Genomic DNA, 14,809 nt, shown 5'->3' on the forward strand with positions numbered 1-14,809 from the left:
GTGGGGTGTCACAAAAAGACAGATATGTTCTTCTAAGCTATTGACATTTAATATATCAATTAATAAAATATGAAACCAGTAGGTTCTTAGCAGCTTTATATATGGCTTGGTATACCCCTTTTTATGTACCTAATTCTATTTTGGCCTGGTGCCATGATGCCATTTTGTTTCTCCACTATTAATAGCCAACCATACTTCTTTGTTGGAATTGCATTTATAACCTGTTTGTGTTATTAAAACCCAATAAAAATTTATTTAAAAAATTGTCTTTAATATTAAAGGAGTGTTAAATGAAACTAGAATTTAAAAAATCAACTTAATGATCCTTCGTTTAGAATTCCTGATTATTTGTCTGACTTGGATTTATTTTTTAATTCCATATTTGACCAGATTGAAATACCTATGCTAAGTTAAGGCAGTGTTTACTCATTGCCAAGCTACACACAGGCCACAAGCAATACATTAACTTTTAGTGAACAAAATGAATCAGAATCTATAGAACCACTTTTTTTCCTAAGAAGAACCAATTTAAGATGTTATAACAACATATTCACAGGATGGATCATTTAAATAAATAAGCCAATAACGCAATGAAATATGTACCAATGACCTTCTTTGGGGCCCACAAATAAAGTTTTGGAGAACTGTACCCCTAAGGCCACTTCTTTGGTTACAGATGATAACAATGGGAGAAAACAAACATGTCAATAGTTGTTACTACAATTCTAAAAGGAATTTATTTGTTCAATACCATAGGTAAAAAAGTAGCTATTTAAAACTACATAAAAAAAACTATTCATGAAAACTCCTAAAGGAATCTCATTATTAGAAAAGTACAATAATCCACAATATTTGTATAATTGATGCTTTGATTTATGTAGGGAACGAGACACCTTTCATGAATGAGTAATACCAGAATGTAGTATAAGGTTCAGCCAGATCAATGTATAAATTATTTACAGTTAATTTCAGGGGAATAAATTATCTTTATTAAATCTGATCTAACCTCTATGGATTAAAGAAGCTCTAAGCATGAAAGAAAATACATGGCATGCAGATTAGATGGATCAAAGGGAGTTAAACTTGTCAGTGTAATATATTAGGTGCGTAACTGTATTGTATTCTATGACTTTAGGTGATTTTTGCAGTTAGATGGGATGGTAGAATGACGTGAATTAGAACACAAGTCTAAGGATAAAATCATTACACAAAGAGGAAGCAGGCTGCATGTGCCAGTATAAAGCAAATATATTAATAGCAGTCAAGCTTAGAGTAGTATATCTATTAGACACCATTACCAGCGAGCTTAGAGTGGTATATCTATTAGACACCATTACCAGCGAGCTTACAGTGGTATATCTATTAGACACCATTACCAGCGAGCTTACAGTGGTATATCTATTAGACACCATTACCAGCGAGCTTACAGTGGTATTAGACAGCAGCAATAGCAAGCAAAGCCCTGGAGCAGAGAGACACCTCTATTCACTATCTATCTAGTAAACCTGTGTATAGCTGGTACCAAACAAAAGGAAGATGCAGTCAAATAAGTGAAGAGGCAAAACACAGGTAGGATAAGATAAACATGCTGTAAAGAAGACCCACCACAAGGTTAAGCACTGCAGCAATCAAGGGTGCAACTACCATAGGTTCGGGGGGAGGTGCAGCTGCTATGGGGCCCACAGCTGCGAGGAGCCGCCTTCCCTGCCAGAGCCCCCGTCTATGTGGGTTATTCATCACTGGGACGTACATAGGGGCCCTTTACCAAACTTTTGCTAGGGGCCCACAAATGTCTAGTTACGCCCCTGGTAGCAATACACAGTTGTATACTGTTAAACCTGCACCAGTTGAGATTAAAGGGATTAAATCAGATTTTTTTTTCTTGAAAGCACAGTATAGTAGTATCGCAATAGGTTTTGGGCTATGTGCCTCTTTGATCACAATTTACTTAGATTAGCTGGTAGGAAAGAGATAACATGAACTGCCTGGGATAGACTCAATGGACTCTAGCGAGTCAGAAAACCAAAGTATTGCTTCACGCTACCAATTACAGGGCTTTCAAACGCAGAATTAGCTGACAGCCCGTAAGATCTCTTTTATGTTTACAATGAGCCAATAGGACGCTAACCAATACGTTGGTAGTCTATTTGTGCATGGTTAAAGCTCTTTGGCATTGTTAGTAATATGCAAAATGCAGATCACAAATCCCCATGGTGATAAATTTGGTAACCTGTTGGTCTGTTTTAACCCTTCATACACCAGCCAGAGTTCTCCGTCCTCGTTCAGCGCTTGGTAATCTTGCGGTAGAGTTCTTTTCAGGAACATTACAAAAAAAAAAAAAAAAGAAAAACAACAAAGACAGGTACAACAAAAAATGGATTGATGAAGGTGATGAGAAACAAAAAACGTCAACAAACAAAAATAAAATATGATACATGGAGTATGAGAATGGGCCCTGATACCTGAACCGTACACTTGACGAGAACACAAACCCTGTAGATTAATCAAGATATATTTGGAAGTTCCATTGTAGCCGTTTGTCACAGACAGGGTCTCACTACTTACTGATGTAGGAAGAACAATTATTAGAGCCTTCTGATAAAGTGTTTTGGTATTTAATCTTTACAGCGGATCAGTAACCTACACGTATCATCATACACTGTAGAATGGGTGACATGGCTCAGTACATAGGAGCTACTGTATTTGTGACCCATCTTCTCACAAATCCCACATCCAGTGGCTCGGAGAGAGCGCTCACCAGGGTCAGACCCTTAATATTCTGGCAGCTGGCTGGAGACCACATATGAAACATTGTAGAGAGAACACCTAACATATTAACCAGCCATCACTAGCTCTTATCATGAGGAACATCTCGGTGCAAGTCATTGAATGCCAAAAACTGGCAACAGCATTTTAAAGAACATGATAATAGGACTTAATTTCCAATATAAGATTGCGTACCATATTACTGAACGGTGCTTCAGTACTTTTCTTATGTTGCCTTTTAAAGGATTTATTGAGTTTAAAGAACACAAAAGCAAAGGTGAAAAACAAACAGCCCATTCACACTATTACACACTAACAACTACTGTGTATAGGTATAAAAACCATATAATGTTTAAACAAATAAAAAAAAAAGTTACATTCTGTCTCACTAACCATAAAAAGAGTTGCCAGATCTTAGAGACCCCTACTTAAACATTTCAGGTACTGTTCAAAAAATGAATGAAATGCCCGAAAAAACTAACAAAAGAAAAATGACAATCGCCAAACTCCCTAATGTCATATGTTCACAACGGCTCTACAGCTTGTCAGCAGTTTTTGTATGTCAGACAACTAATTTAAGCTGCTACAAGCACAATAAATAAACCATCCTACCTTTTCAAAACTCAAGTAGAACAAATCATCAGCACATATTAACTCAGTACAACACTAAATATACACTGCATGCAGCAGCCAACTGTGTGAGAGAGGAACGGACTCAAGGATTCGGTGTTTAACAAAAATTTTTAGTTAATGAAACAACTGTTTGAATGATCTGCAGCCAGAAGCCACATTAGGAGGAGCTCAGTAATACGGATGATAATAAAGGTGAGGTGCACAGAATAAAATGCACATGGAAATACTGGGATAAAGTATTATAGCAGGAGAGTACGTAACCTGCGCATCAATGCTACTTCTTCATCTTTTTTTTATTTATTTTTTTGCAGCCTGTCTTCCATGACCTCAGTTGCAGCTAAAGAGACCAGCAAGTATGCTACTTATTATTCAGTAAGAGAAATTAGTATTGAAAGGGGAAAGTTGAATGCAATGTATTACCCTATGCCCTCTCACTTGGGACACCAGGCCTGGACTTACTATTTGCCATCTCTTAGAAGATTAGTGAGCAGGTGTGCAAGTCTGCATTAGTCAGTTACTATGCACCATTTATAATAACATAGTCATAGGAGATTTTATATATATATACACATATCACATACACACACACTCACACATACATATACTTGGGACCCAGCACTTAGCTCCCAGAACCCCTCTGGGCTGGCCGCAGCAAACATAGTTGCAGTGGTGAGCTACCCTCTGTCTCAGATATCATTATGCAAATGCTATTTGCCTTCAGGTGCTTACAGTAATATGTACTGACAAGCATGTCTTTGCTAGGGCTGCTTATTAGGCCATTCCCTGTGGGAGACCCAGGATGTCAGTGTACATAACACTACAGCATCTCAATTTGATGATTTACCACGTATATTGAGAGTATATATACCTTATATAACCTGGATTTGACAATTCAATAAAACATAGAAAAAACGTGTGTTATAAAGGGTGATAATTGTGATTATAAAATGGGCTGACTTTATTTATCCCATGTGCAGAAATTATGTTGCTTTTAGCGCTCCAACCCAGGTGCTGTCATTAGCATTCCTAACAGAATAATAGCATGTATTGTTATAATTCATACAGCTAATGAATACGCACAATGTACCATTAGTTACCCTCTTCTGTGTGAATACAGGTGTTCCTTTACACTGAGAGTACCAGTGTTCTCCCCAGCACCTATTTCCCAGGAGCTCCTCCCAGCTATTTTTACTTGCCATCCGGCTCTTGGAGCCCAACAGAATACTATTATAATAATTTAATCCATTGTTTCTCCTATTAGACCAGGCACTATGTGAGCACTACTGCCAGAAGTGTGTGTTAGACCACTGACCACCAGTCTGACCAGTCCTGGCAGGTGTGGGCAATAACCTCCAACATTTTTCATTATTATTGCAAAATATTACATCTACCCCCACCTGGCTACTACTTAATGCCACCCGGCTGGCAACATTTTCTGGGGAGAACAGGGAGTGTGCTATATCACATAGGTAATACACACTGTCATTACAGCTTTTGTTACTACTTCTAAGTTAAGAGTTACAGAAAAATTAAAGAATCTAAAACTCCTAAAATGTAAGAATGAATAAATAATAAATGGAAATACTAATAGTGTCTGAAATATCCACCAATGATAAGGAATAATCTCCGTTACATTAGAGTACGTAAAAGATATAACACTTTCCCCACTAAGCTGGACGTGATAGACAACCCAACCGGATGCACAAATCCCTTGTAGTCTGGTATATTCAGTGCGTTCACCTACTAGCACACACAGCACTTGTACTGGTATAGAAGGTGCTCTCTACACACTATAGTAATATAAGACATACTTGTTAGTTTCCTTCATGCCTGTATAAGCCTGAGCTATTTCCCTCCGGTCTTTCATCTTTTGCACGTCCTCTGAGATAGCTATGGTGTCCGTCATAGTGTCCTAAAACAAAGGAATGCAAAGCTCGGTTTATAACGTTGACTGATTAGATCTAGTTAAACGACAATTCCACCCAAAACTGAGTTTTTATAGAATAGCATAACGAATACCCCTTCCCAAAAGGTTACTCACCTGGGATCTGGCATTCAGGCTCTGCCCGTGCCCACCGCTGCCCTAGACAACAAGCTGTCTATCTGAAAAAATACCAGGTAAAGAAACTGCGGCAGACACCGCTGGGCATTCCGCACTCTTCCAACCTGGTCTTTTATCAGACAGGCCAGGCCGTGTGTTATCCCTACAAGATGACCATCCCAGTACTTTAGTGGGTTCCCGTATCGTAGGAACCCCACAGATTTCTCTGTTCAGCAGGGTCTGTTCACTGCAGGTACTCTGCCAGGCAGCCGCAGGAAAGCTCTATGTGAGAAGAGCCCTTTCACACGTGCAGAAAACACACATTGTGCAAATATACACACTGTAAAACATTTGCATATGTGATGACAAGTAAACACTGCCACAATAGGTTTTATACTCATCTGCAAATGTAATGTAATGCAAAACATGTTTGTTTTTTAGGATGCATCCTTGTAAAGGTCGAATTTAGGAATATACCAATCCAGCGCATACTTTATGTGTGTTTATAAACCACGGATCTAGTCTTAATCCACGCTTTTATGCACGTGTAAAAGAGCCCTGTAAGCGTAAGGTTAGGGGGTGGGCAATTATAAAGGGAAGGTAACTGAAAGTGGAATCAGTTTCATTCTATGGGTCAGGGCAAAGACATGTAATCTATGGAAAGTCACCATGATCCTCTTTATGCAACATATATCTTAATGTTATTTTTTTAAATCAAGATAAGTCATGAAGTTAAGTCCCTAATTTCATGCTCATTGGGTATATCAACTATACAGACAACAATAAAAGTATTTTAAAAGAAAGTGCATTATTTAAATTTAATAAGCGGTCAGTAACCAAAATCACAGATATGGTTTGGGCCCTGGCCAAAAAAAAAAGGTTTAAGTCTCACCGGTATAAAGAATGACTTCCGCACTATGAAACAGGAAGTGGCGAATGCTCTCATATATGGCCTATCAGAGGGTTCCTAACACTGGTAGCTGCTCTAACATGGGTCTTCCAGAATGTAGAATGTATTATGTTTCATATGTTACTTCTCGAAAAAGCGGCTAATGGTTTATATTTTGTTATTTGACCAGTATACTAGCAACACTACCTAGTGGGGTTTTCATTGATTTTGTCCTACAATAGCTGTATATCAGCAAACTTAAATGTAGGTGCTCTTAAAATAGAAATGAGAATGAGCTTTCTCTTGTTTACATTTCCATACATAGGAATAGGTAAGGAATTGTTTAAACAAGGCTCATACCCTAATGGCAGATGTATAAACAGGACTGTGTCCACTTCACAAATAGCAATTACAGAGTAAATTAGATGGCACTCAGCTAGACAAGAGGCACAAGCAATGAGAGTCTGAAATTCAGGGACTCAGGGCATAATGACGGCAATCTCTGAAAATGGGTCTACAAGTAATAGGTAATGAAATTCATAGCAACCAATCAAATGAAAACTTTAATCATGCAGTTCACAACATGAAAGCAAATATCTGATTGGCTTATATGGGCTACAGTACCTTGTGACATATTGTGATCATTCTTAAGTAAGAATAAAGCTTTAAAACCAAAAAAATAAAAAAACCCTGAGCGTGTGAATTACGTTAGCATTGGCTACACACTGGGCAGGAGTAGTTTGTCAGTCGTAGTGCAGTAGTTTCACGTGACAAATGGATTACAGAAGCACAAAAAGCACTGGGCTCAGCAGCACACAAATGATCAGGGGATGCTCTATGCAGGGATATTGTGTGTTAGCAGCACTAGCAAGGTATGCAGCGAGTAGGAGTCTGATAAATCAATTTAGCCTTGCTATTCAATAATAAAAAAAGTAAATGGTTATTGCATTACATGCAGAAAGCTAAAAGAGCAACAATATCAATTGTTACCTTATCATCCTTCATTATCACAACATTGATGAGCAAACAAAAGTGAAAAATAAAACAACAAAAAAAACATAGTCAGACATGTCTGATCAGTAGATGACACCTTGTACATTACAACCCAAAACCTGCATTTGCTGATCAAGGGGGAGGGGAGGGGGGGGGGGGAAATGGGGCAGTAGAACAGGAGCGACCAGGTTTAGGAAAGCCCCTATACTTTTATTTATCCTACTTCAAATATCAAATATAGTGACTTATGGGGACACATCTATTTATCTGTTGCTGAAGGACAAATTAAGGTGGCCATACACAGTGTGACCAAAAACGTCACATATATTTCAGTAAAGAAGACAAACTACCACGTCTGACTTGGTCACACGGAACTGGTTTGTTTTTATGATTTTCACCCTCTACCAACTAAATTTTCCATCCTGCCCAGTTGCTCTTCAGTTGGTAATGATGGGCATCTGATTGGCAGTCCAGGCTACGATATCAGCCTAATTTGGTCAAAAGTGGCCAAATGGTCTATGTCATCTATACATGGCTAGCTTTATTCCTGTAGCCCAAATTATCTTCTGCTAATTCCACAAGATCCAGGCGCATGTGGCGTGTCTCACCTTGTGTGGAATAGCTTCCATCTGGCTCACCAGCTGCGATCTTAGAATTAGCACTTCCTCTTTCCGCACTTCCAGTTCCTCACTGACCGAAGTCATTTGCTCTAGCAGCACTTTATAAACTGGTCCCCCAGGTCCTGTGGTATTTGGGGAGATCTTCTCTGTGACAGCTCTTCTAAGCTCATTCAACTCATTCTTCAACTTCTTGTTCTCCGACTCCAGTTCTTGACGCTAAGAGAGAGAGAACAGTTTTACATTGCAAGAAAGCCAATTATTTCCACTGTTTGATAAGCTGACTTTCAAATGTAAATTGTGCTGGAATAATAATTCCAGTAAACAGAGGTTGCTGTGATGTTACCTTGAGAGATTCATACTCCAGTTCAGTGCTGCGGACTGGTGACTTCACATCCTCCTTAAATAAAAAAACGGATGACAATTAAACTAAATTAAGTCTGTTTGTCAAACTTATTAATGGATATTAACAGAACAAAACAGAGATCCTAAAAAGTAAGAGATTTATTACACTAAATGTCCTGGAGATCTCAAAATGGTCAAACACTCCATAAAGGCTTCTGTGAGTCCCATCTGATCAGATATCCACAAGTAAGAATGCTAAGAGATAATGATTGGTTAGGGCTCTACGTACCTGGGTTTTGGCTTTATTAATTTGTTCTTCTTTTTTATCCAAGTCATCTTGCAAAATTTGCTTTTCCTGTTCCAATTCTTTCACACGTTTCTGCAGCTTGAGGAATAGAGACATGTCCAGAGGTGCTTTCTTATCAGCTGGCTCCTATGGAATGGGGAGATAGGAAAAGAACACAAAATTCAGATGTCTATTAATAAAAAAATATTAAAAATGATGTTGGTATATGATGAAACACTGTGTTTTACACAACCTGTGGCTCTCCAGATGTGGTGAAACTACAAGTCCCAGCATGCCTTGCAAGCAATTAGCTGGCTATCTACTGGCAAAGCATGCTGGGGCTTGTAGTTTCACAACACCTGGAGCCTCAGGTTGGCCAGGCCTGGCCTATACAATATGCAAAGTATAAACAGAAATAACACAAATAGAAATCAGTCAACTATTTATAAATAAATAACCCTAAATATAAACACTTGTATTTCTCTTGCATGTGGGGGATAGTGCAAACACTGGGTATAGAGGTCCCGCAGGCTATGTGGTATACAGGGGGAGGAGCTTGAACGTTCTCAGCTCCAGTGCAGCCTCTATAATGTTTCCATAGTCCTTAGAGAAAACAATTTAATAATAAACCATGTAGACATTTAGAACCACGTCCCATTACCATTAATAGATGGTAATAAATTAATTAAAAGAAACCAAATACAGTATGCTTGAAAGTAGACCAACTGTTGCTGAATGCCCTGTGATTCTCAAAGGTGACATAATTGCAACTAATGATGCACTGGAAGGTGATGATAATGGTGGGTGTAGGTTATCAGCAGCTGGAGTTTTTACTAAGACCACTAACAATTTCAATCCCAGTACCATCCAATCACAAGTGTTGTGGCACATCTACTAATGCAGATGTCACATGATTCATTGTTTAATAGGACAACAATATTATAAATAAAAACCGAACTATTAAATATCATAGTTTGAAATCCATAGTAAATTACAGATTCTCTGTGTCATTTAAAAATATATCTCATAAATTTCCATTGCATGTTGTCTCTTACGGAGTAGAACTGTTAAACAACTTAATGAAGATCAAATTTTCAAGGGCAGTTTGAGAAAAGATGGATCATTTTTACATGTATTTTAATATACTTTAGACATGGTGCATCAAATTATGGATATACCCCTTTACTGGAAAACCTAAAGTCCCAGATTCTAGGCTAGGAACACACTACTGAAATTTCCAACCAATGTGTTATTTACAACGATTGTACCAACGACTGAAATTCCGATCAGTCGGACGATTCATGCCTACACACTATACACGTTTTAAATGATTTTTGCCAGACTTAGCGTTCGGGCAGCCATTTTTGTCTATCATAACCTTGTTTCAAAAGATTGTGACTCCGTACACACTGAACAGATATATTTCTTTACCGATACAAGTTAGTGACTAGAGCTGTTGAAAGGTCTGTCACAAAGATATGGTATTGTGCGGTGAAACACTTAATGATTGGTTACGGCATTCAACAAAACAAGAACACATAGTTCATCATGTATTTCAACTTATCACATTTTTTTCTCCTCTTCCAGTCTTTTTCCAGCAGCTCTTTCTCTTTCAGTTTACAGGGTTTTTCCAAGTTCGGTTTAACGTCAAAATGTTAATTTTAGTCTCACCTCATTCCGGTACAAAAAGTCTTCTGCTTCTGTGACCTCTGAACTGAAAGTATATTCTGATTCGTTACTGCTGTGGGTGGAGTCTCTTCTCTTATGTCCAGCTTTAGAAAGGCTCTGCAACATCAACAGTTATATCAGAGCAGCATTCCCAAACCTGCTAACTCCCCATTATCCCCAATAACACGTCCACCCACCATAGTGTTCACTTCATCCTTAAGGTCATCGTATCGCTCCTCCAAGCGGCAGTATTCATTGAGCAGATTCTGGTATCTGAACCTCTCATCATTCAGCTCGAGTTCCAGTTCTTTTGTCTCTTCCAATATTTTTTTCTCCATGTCCTCTACCGCACACAAAAAGTACACAATATACACACAACGAACATTATTTACAATATATGGAGAGGCTAGATACATTATTGAATAACATAGATAAACTTTAGTGATTTAATAGCTACGAATCTATTCAGAATAGTTTTGTGGCAGAGACTGCCCATACGTATCCTAGTAATAGTCTACCAGAACCTACCGGTCATCTGTCTGGCCTGATCCTGGATTAGGAGATTCAGCTTTTCCTTCTCGGATTTCAATAACAAGTTCTGTTCTTTGAGTTCAGACACCAACTGCAAATATCAAAAGAAAAAGCAGTTTTATATGAGCAACGCTCTGATCTCCCCCCTCCACCTTGTCTGCAACAGTCCAGTAATGTTGGATTTAGGCAATGCAGTTTCTCTGGAAATACAAAGGCAGAGATTGAATGGACTGCTGGGAACAGATAACTGATACTCCCATGGGTAGAAAAGAGCTAGAAAAAAAACTTACCAAAATCTACATCATGCAAACGGTATTACCTAACCTTCACAATGGGGGGAAATTAGATTTTTGCACCATGCAAATGAAAGTGGCAGAAGACTATAGATCAGACAGGCGCATCCTTTACATTGGCTGTTGCTGAGCTACATTACCCATGATGCTTTTTTTTAGTTAAGTAACAGCCGTAGTGGTCAAAGGCTGCACTATGGCTATGTAAGAAGTCACCCTAAAACATTATAAGTGCATTAAAGTAGACTTGGTAAGGAAAACTGAATTTAGGCAAGGATTTCAAAGAGTAGTCTATATTACAATTAGGTTAATTAAAGTAACTGGGAAATGGTATATAACAACCACATGACCTAATTAAGTACAAAAAAAAAATGGTGGAAAGGAAGAACTTAAGCACATTTCAACGTGACGTCCACACAAAAATAAGACACAAATGTGTCTATAATGATTTCCCTGTGAAATCTATTACATCATGTTTGTTTTTTTTAAGTAATACTTTATAAAATAATATTTTCATATTCGTGATTGCGAGTGTGATCCCTGGAATCTACCTGATCAGTTTCTTTCCTATATTCATTTGCCTTATCCTCAATGGTCTTCTTTTCAGTCTGTGTTTGCAGCAGCTCTTGCCTAAGCCGGGCTAACTCATCCTGTAGGCTGTTTACTTTGTTTATAGCATTTTTCGCTGCCTCCTCAAATTGTCGCAGGCGGTCCACATCGCTTCGTAGCTTGTCTTTCTCTGCATTATAGGTGATCTCTAGGTGAGTCAGCTTCTCCAGCAAGGATTTGTTGTCCTTATTCTGAACACACAGAATAATTAAATGTTGCATATTAATAATTGACCAAAGCGTATTAATCTGACGTACATATGAAGAATAGTCAGTAGCGGTAAAAAGTAAGAGAAATGTAGCACAGAGCCAACAAGAAGGAAATATTACACTGTTACAGTACCTGTTCGTCAACTTTACGCTGCAGCTGCATGATTTTGTTTTCCATGCCAATGTTGAGTTTCTTGAAGTGTTCGACAGAGCGGGCCTCTATTTTCAATTTCTTCAACTCCCGTTTGGCCATCATCCTGCGATAGCAGCACTGCAAGTAGACAATGGCTTCCATGCTCCTCTTGTAAGACACACGAGCTAGCCAGCCACGGACATGCTTCTGAATTATGGTGGCTTTGTGTATCCTGAGCATCTGAGGTGGAGACAAATATTAGTGACTGTGTAAACATAAAATTATAGTATCCATCATTATATCTACAAAAAAGTATACATAACCAATATCTCTAAAAATCCCTTACATACAATGTCTAGTGCTCTCCTATTGTCAATTTCTAACCTACCTTTAAAAGTTTTCCAGTAGTTGTCTCTGTAGATACACTAGATACTCATAGGCAAACCAAAGGCGGGTTTTCTAGTGCCTGGAAACCCCCCTCCAAGTCTGGGGCACTGCATATAGCCACGCCCCCATGCATGCTGGTCATGCCCACTGGCGGCGTGGTGTGGAAACCCCCCTCTACAAATCCTGCGTTTGCCCCTGATACTAACATATTCTCTTATCCCTGAATATCTACCCTCCCCTAAATATTCAATGTTATTAATTTCTGTTTCATTGGACTCATCCCCTGGAATCCACCATGCTACATTCAGCGAGAAAGGGCAGATGAAGGAAATCCAATACCAAACAGAAGTTAGTACATATGTTGCTTACACATATGTTTTAACAGTTTCCCTTACCTCTTGATACCTCTTCCTGGCTGCATAACCACGAAGATAGGTCTGAAGAGCAAGGGTAACTGACTGTATGCGCCGATACTTCTGCCGAACCACGTACATCCTCTGAAACTTCTGTATGATGATTGCTGCTCTGGTTTTACGCAGGAAATTAGCATAGCTGTATGGACAAAACAAAAGTATGATAAATGGACAAAAATCCATTGCTGAGGAAAGAGTGAAATTGTCAAAAAATACGTATTCAATAGAATGCACTTTCCATTTCATCCCAGTGGAACTGGCACTAGAATATCATGGAGAATTCACTCACCATCTGGCCTGGTACCCTCTGACATATCTCTGAATGCATATAGCTGCTCTCCTCATTCGCAAGTACTTCTTCCTCAAAAGCCAACCACGTATGGTCTTCTGGATTCGGATACAGGCCACTCTCAGCTTATCAGCTCTTATTTTCTCCAGATAAGCCACCTGCCCCGCTCGGAAGAAAATCTTTGTCTTGCCAAACTGGTATTTGTCTTGGTCCTAGTTTTGGTGAAAGCAGAAGATGTTATATGATCATGCATCTGTAAGACAACTGAAAGCAAAGTGCAACAGTGCAAATATTGAATTAGTGTTCATTGGTCTCTATGGAAAATAAATTGTTTGTACACACAGATGTTAGAGAGAATGTCTGCTGGTGATTGGGTGAAGAAAAATGATGCCTATTATGTCCATATTATTTATGCAGTATCTCACATGCCTTTGTACAAACCCTTCCACGTATAGCACATACATCCCCCCAAAGTGCAACGCCCCTTCCATTCACCTAGTTTTACTGGATAAATAAAACATACCAGAATGAGCTTCTCCAGTACATTTTTGCAGGTTTGCCTCCAATCACTGAGAACATCTTTTTGTTTCATTAGAACCCGGTATCGGCTGAAAAACTCTTGATACGTCCATCTGTTATAATGGAGGACAAGCCGTGTTACCTCCAATAGACACAAACTAACACGGCACACTGATTGAATAACGTAACCACCTACCGGGATGGGAATCCTGCAGCACTGATCCTTATGGTTTCCAAGACGCCACAAGCCCGAAGCTGCTGCACAGCCCGTTTGGAGTCAAACCTTATCCAAAAGTAGATTAAGAACAATCAGAGTGAAGCAAACCAATACTAACATAAAAAGGGACTTATGATATAGGCTCAAGTTAAATACTACTTCTAAATCTTCACTGGTCAATGTCAATTTTTTTCATTCAATTGGACCTATATCCACTAAGAGAAACTGATAACAGAAGTAGGTCATGTCCACATCACTTAATATCTACAGTCATGTTAGATCTTGTGAGTTGCAATTGGCCTCTATGTGAACCTAGACACTTATTAAGTGTACTGTAAACAGATGAGACACTAGTTTTAACTTTGAACTCTGTTCATGTGAAACCATCTCACAAATTAGAAACCAAAGAGAAGCATATGCATCTTCAACCTGACAGTAATAAACTATATGGATTAGTCAAAGACACCGATCATGTACACAATTTCCATCTGTATAAGGTTTATGTAGGAAAAAAATATAGATACTTCCCTCACAGCAACATTAATCGTTGTGATACTGAAGACTAGGGGGTATATTTACTAAACTGTGGGTTTGAAAAAGTGGAGATGTTGCCTATAGCAACCAATCAGATTCTAGCTGTCATTTTGTAGAATGTACTAAATAAATGATAACTAGAATCTGATTGGTTACTATAGGCGACATCTCCACTTTTTCAAAACCGCAATTTAGTAAATATACCCCAAGACAGTGGTTCCCAAACATTTGCAGTTCGCGGCACCCTTAGAGTCTCCAATTTTTTTCAAGGCACCCCTCCAAAATAATTACTGAGCAGTCCTGTTTTAGAAGTAGTTGGGTCAAAAAATTGTAAGTATTTAGGTCACGACAGAAATACTTATTTAGTTGTATGCAAAAATGCCCCTCTGCATCCATACACTCTGCCCCCTCTGCATCCATACACTCTGCCCCCTCTGCAA

The 14,809-nt window shown here is 38.7% G+C and overlaps 1 protein-coding gene across 9 annotated transcripts in view; it reads right to left on the reverse strand.

Moving 5' to 3' along the window:
• The window catches only part of MYO5A (myosin VA), a 128,916-nt gene that overhangs the window by 20,558 nt on the left and 93,549 nt on the right, over nucleotides 1–14,809 (reverse strand). For 5 of the 9 annotated variants that reach the window (XM_075208012.1, XM_075208013.1, XM_075208010.1 and 2 more), the window contains exons 17-30: nucleotides 13,815–13,901; nucleotides 13,623–13,731; nucleotides 13,100–13,311; nucleotides 12,793–12,949; nucleotides 12,011–12,250; nucleotides 11,611–11,859; nucleotides 10,767–10,860; nucleotides 10,436–10,581; nucleotides 10,242–10,355; nucleotides 8,574–8,717; nucleotides 8,286–8,339; nucleotides 7,931–8,158; nucleotides 5,211–5,311; nucleotides 2,231–2,311 (exon numbers count right to left, since the gene is read on the reverse strand). In XM_075208012.1, coding sequence (XP_075064113.1) covers nucleotides 2,231–2,311; nucleotides 5,211–5,311; nucleotides 7,931–8,158; nucleotides 8,286–8,339; nucleotides 8,574–8,717; nucleotides 10,242–10,355; nucleotides 10,436–10,581; nucleotides 10,767–10,860; nucleotides 11,611–11,859; nucleotides 12,011–12,250; nucleotides 12,793–12,949; nucleotides 13,100–13,311; nucleotides 13,623–13,731; nucleotides 13,815–13,901 — 2,016 coding nt within the window. The remainder of the gene's footprint in view (nucleotides 1–2,230; nucleotides 2,312–5,210; nucleotides 5,312–7,930; nucleotides 8,159–8,285; nucleotides 8,340–8,573; nucleotides 8,718–10,241; nucleotides 10,356–10,435; nucleotides 10,582–10,766; nucleotides 10,861–11,610; nucleotides 11,860–12,010; nucleotides 12,251–12,792; nucleotides 12,950–13,099; nucleotides 13,312–13,622; nucleotides 13,732–13,814; nucleotides 13,902–14,809) is intronic. The other 4 variants (XM_075208016.1, XM_075208018.1, XM_075208015.1 and 1 more) reach the window with 1 other exon arrangement.

The sequence above is a fragment of the Mixophyes fleayi genome, chromosome 4 (assembly GCF_038048845.1).
Source record: "Mixophyes fleayi isolate aMixFle1 chromosome 4, aMixFle1.hap1, whole genome shotgun sequence".
In the NCBI taxonomy this organism is placed as follows: domain Eukaryota; kingdom Metazoa; phylum Chordata; class Amphibia; order Anura; family Limnodynastidae; genus Mixophyes; species Mixophyes fleayi.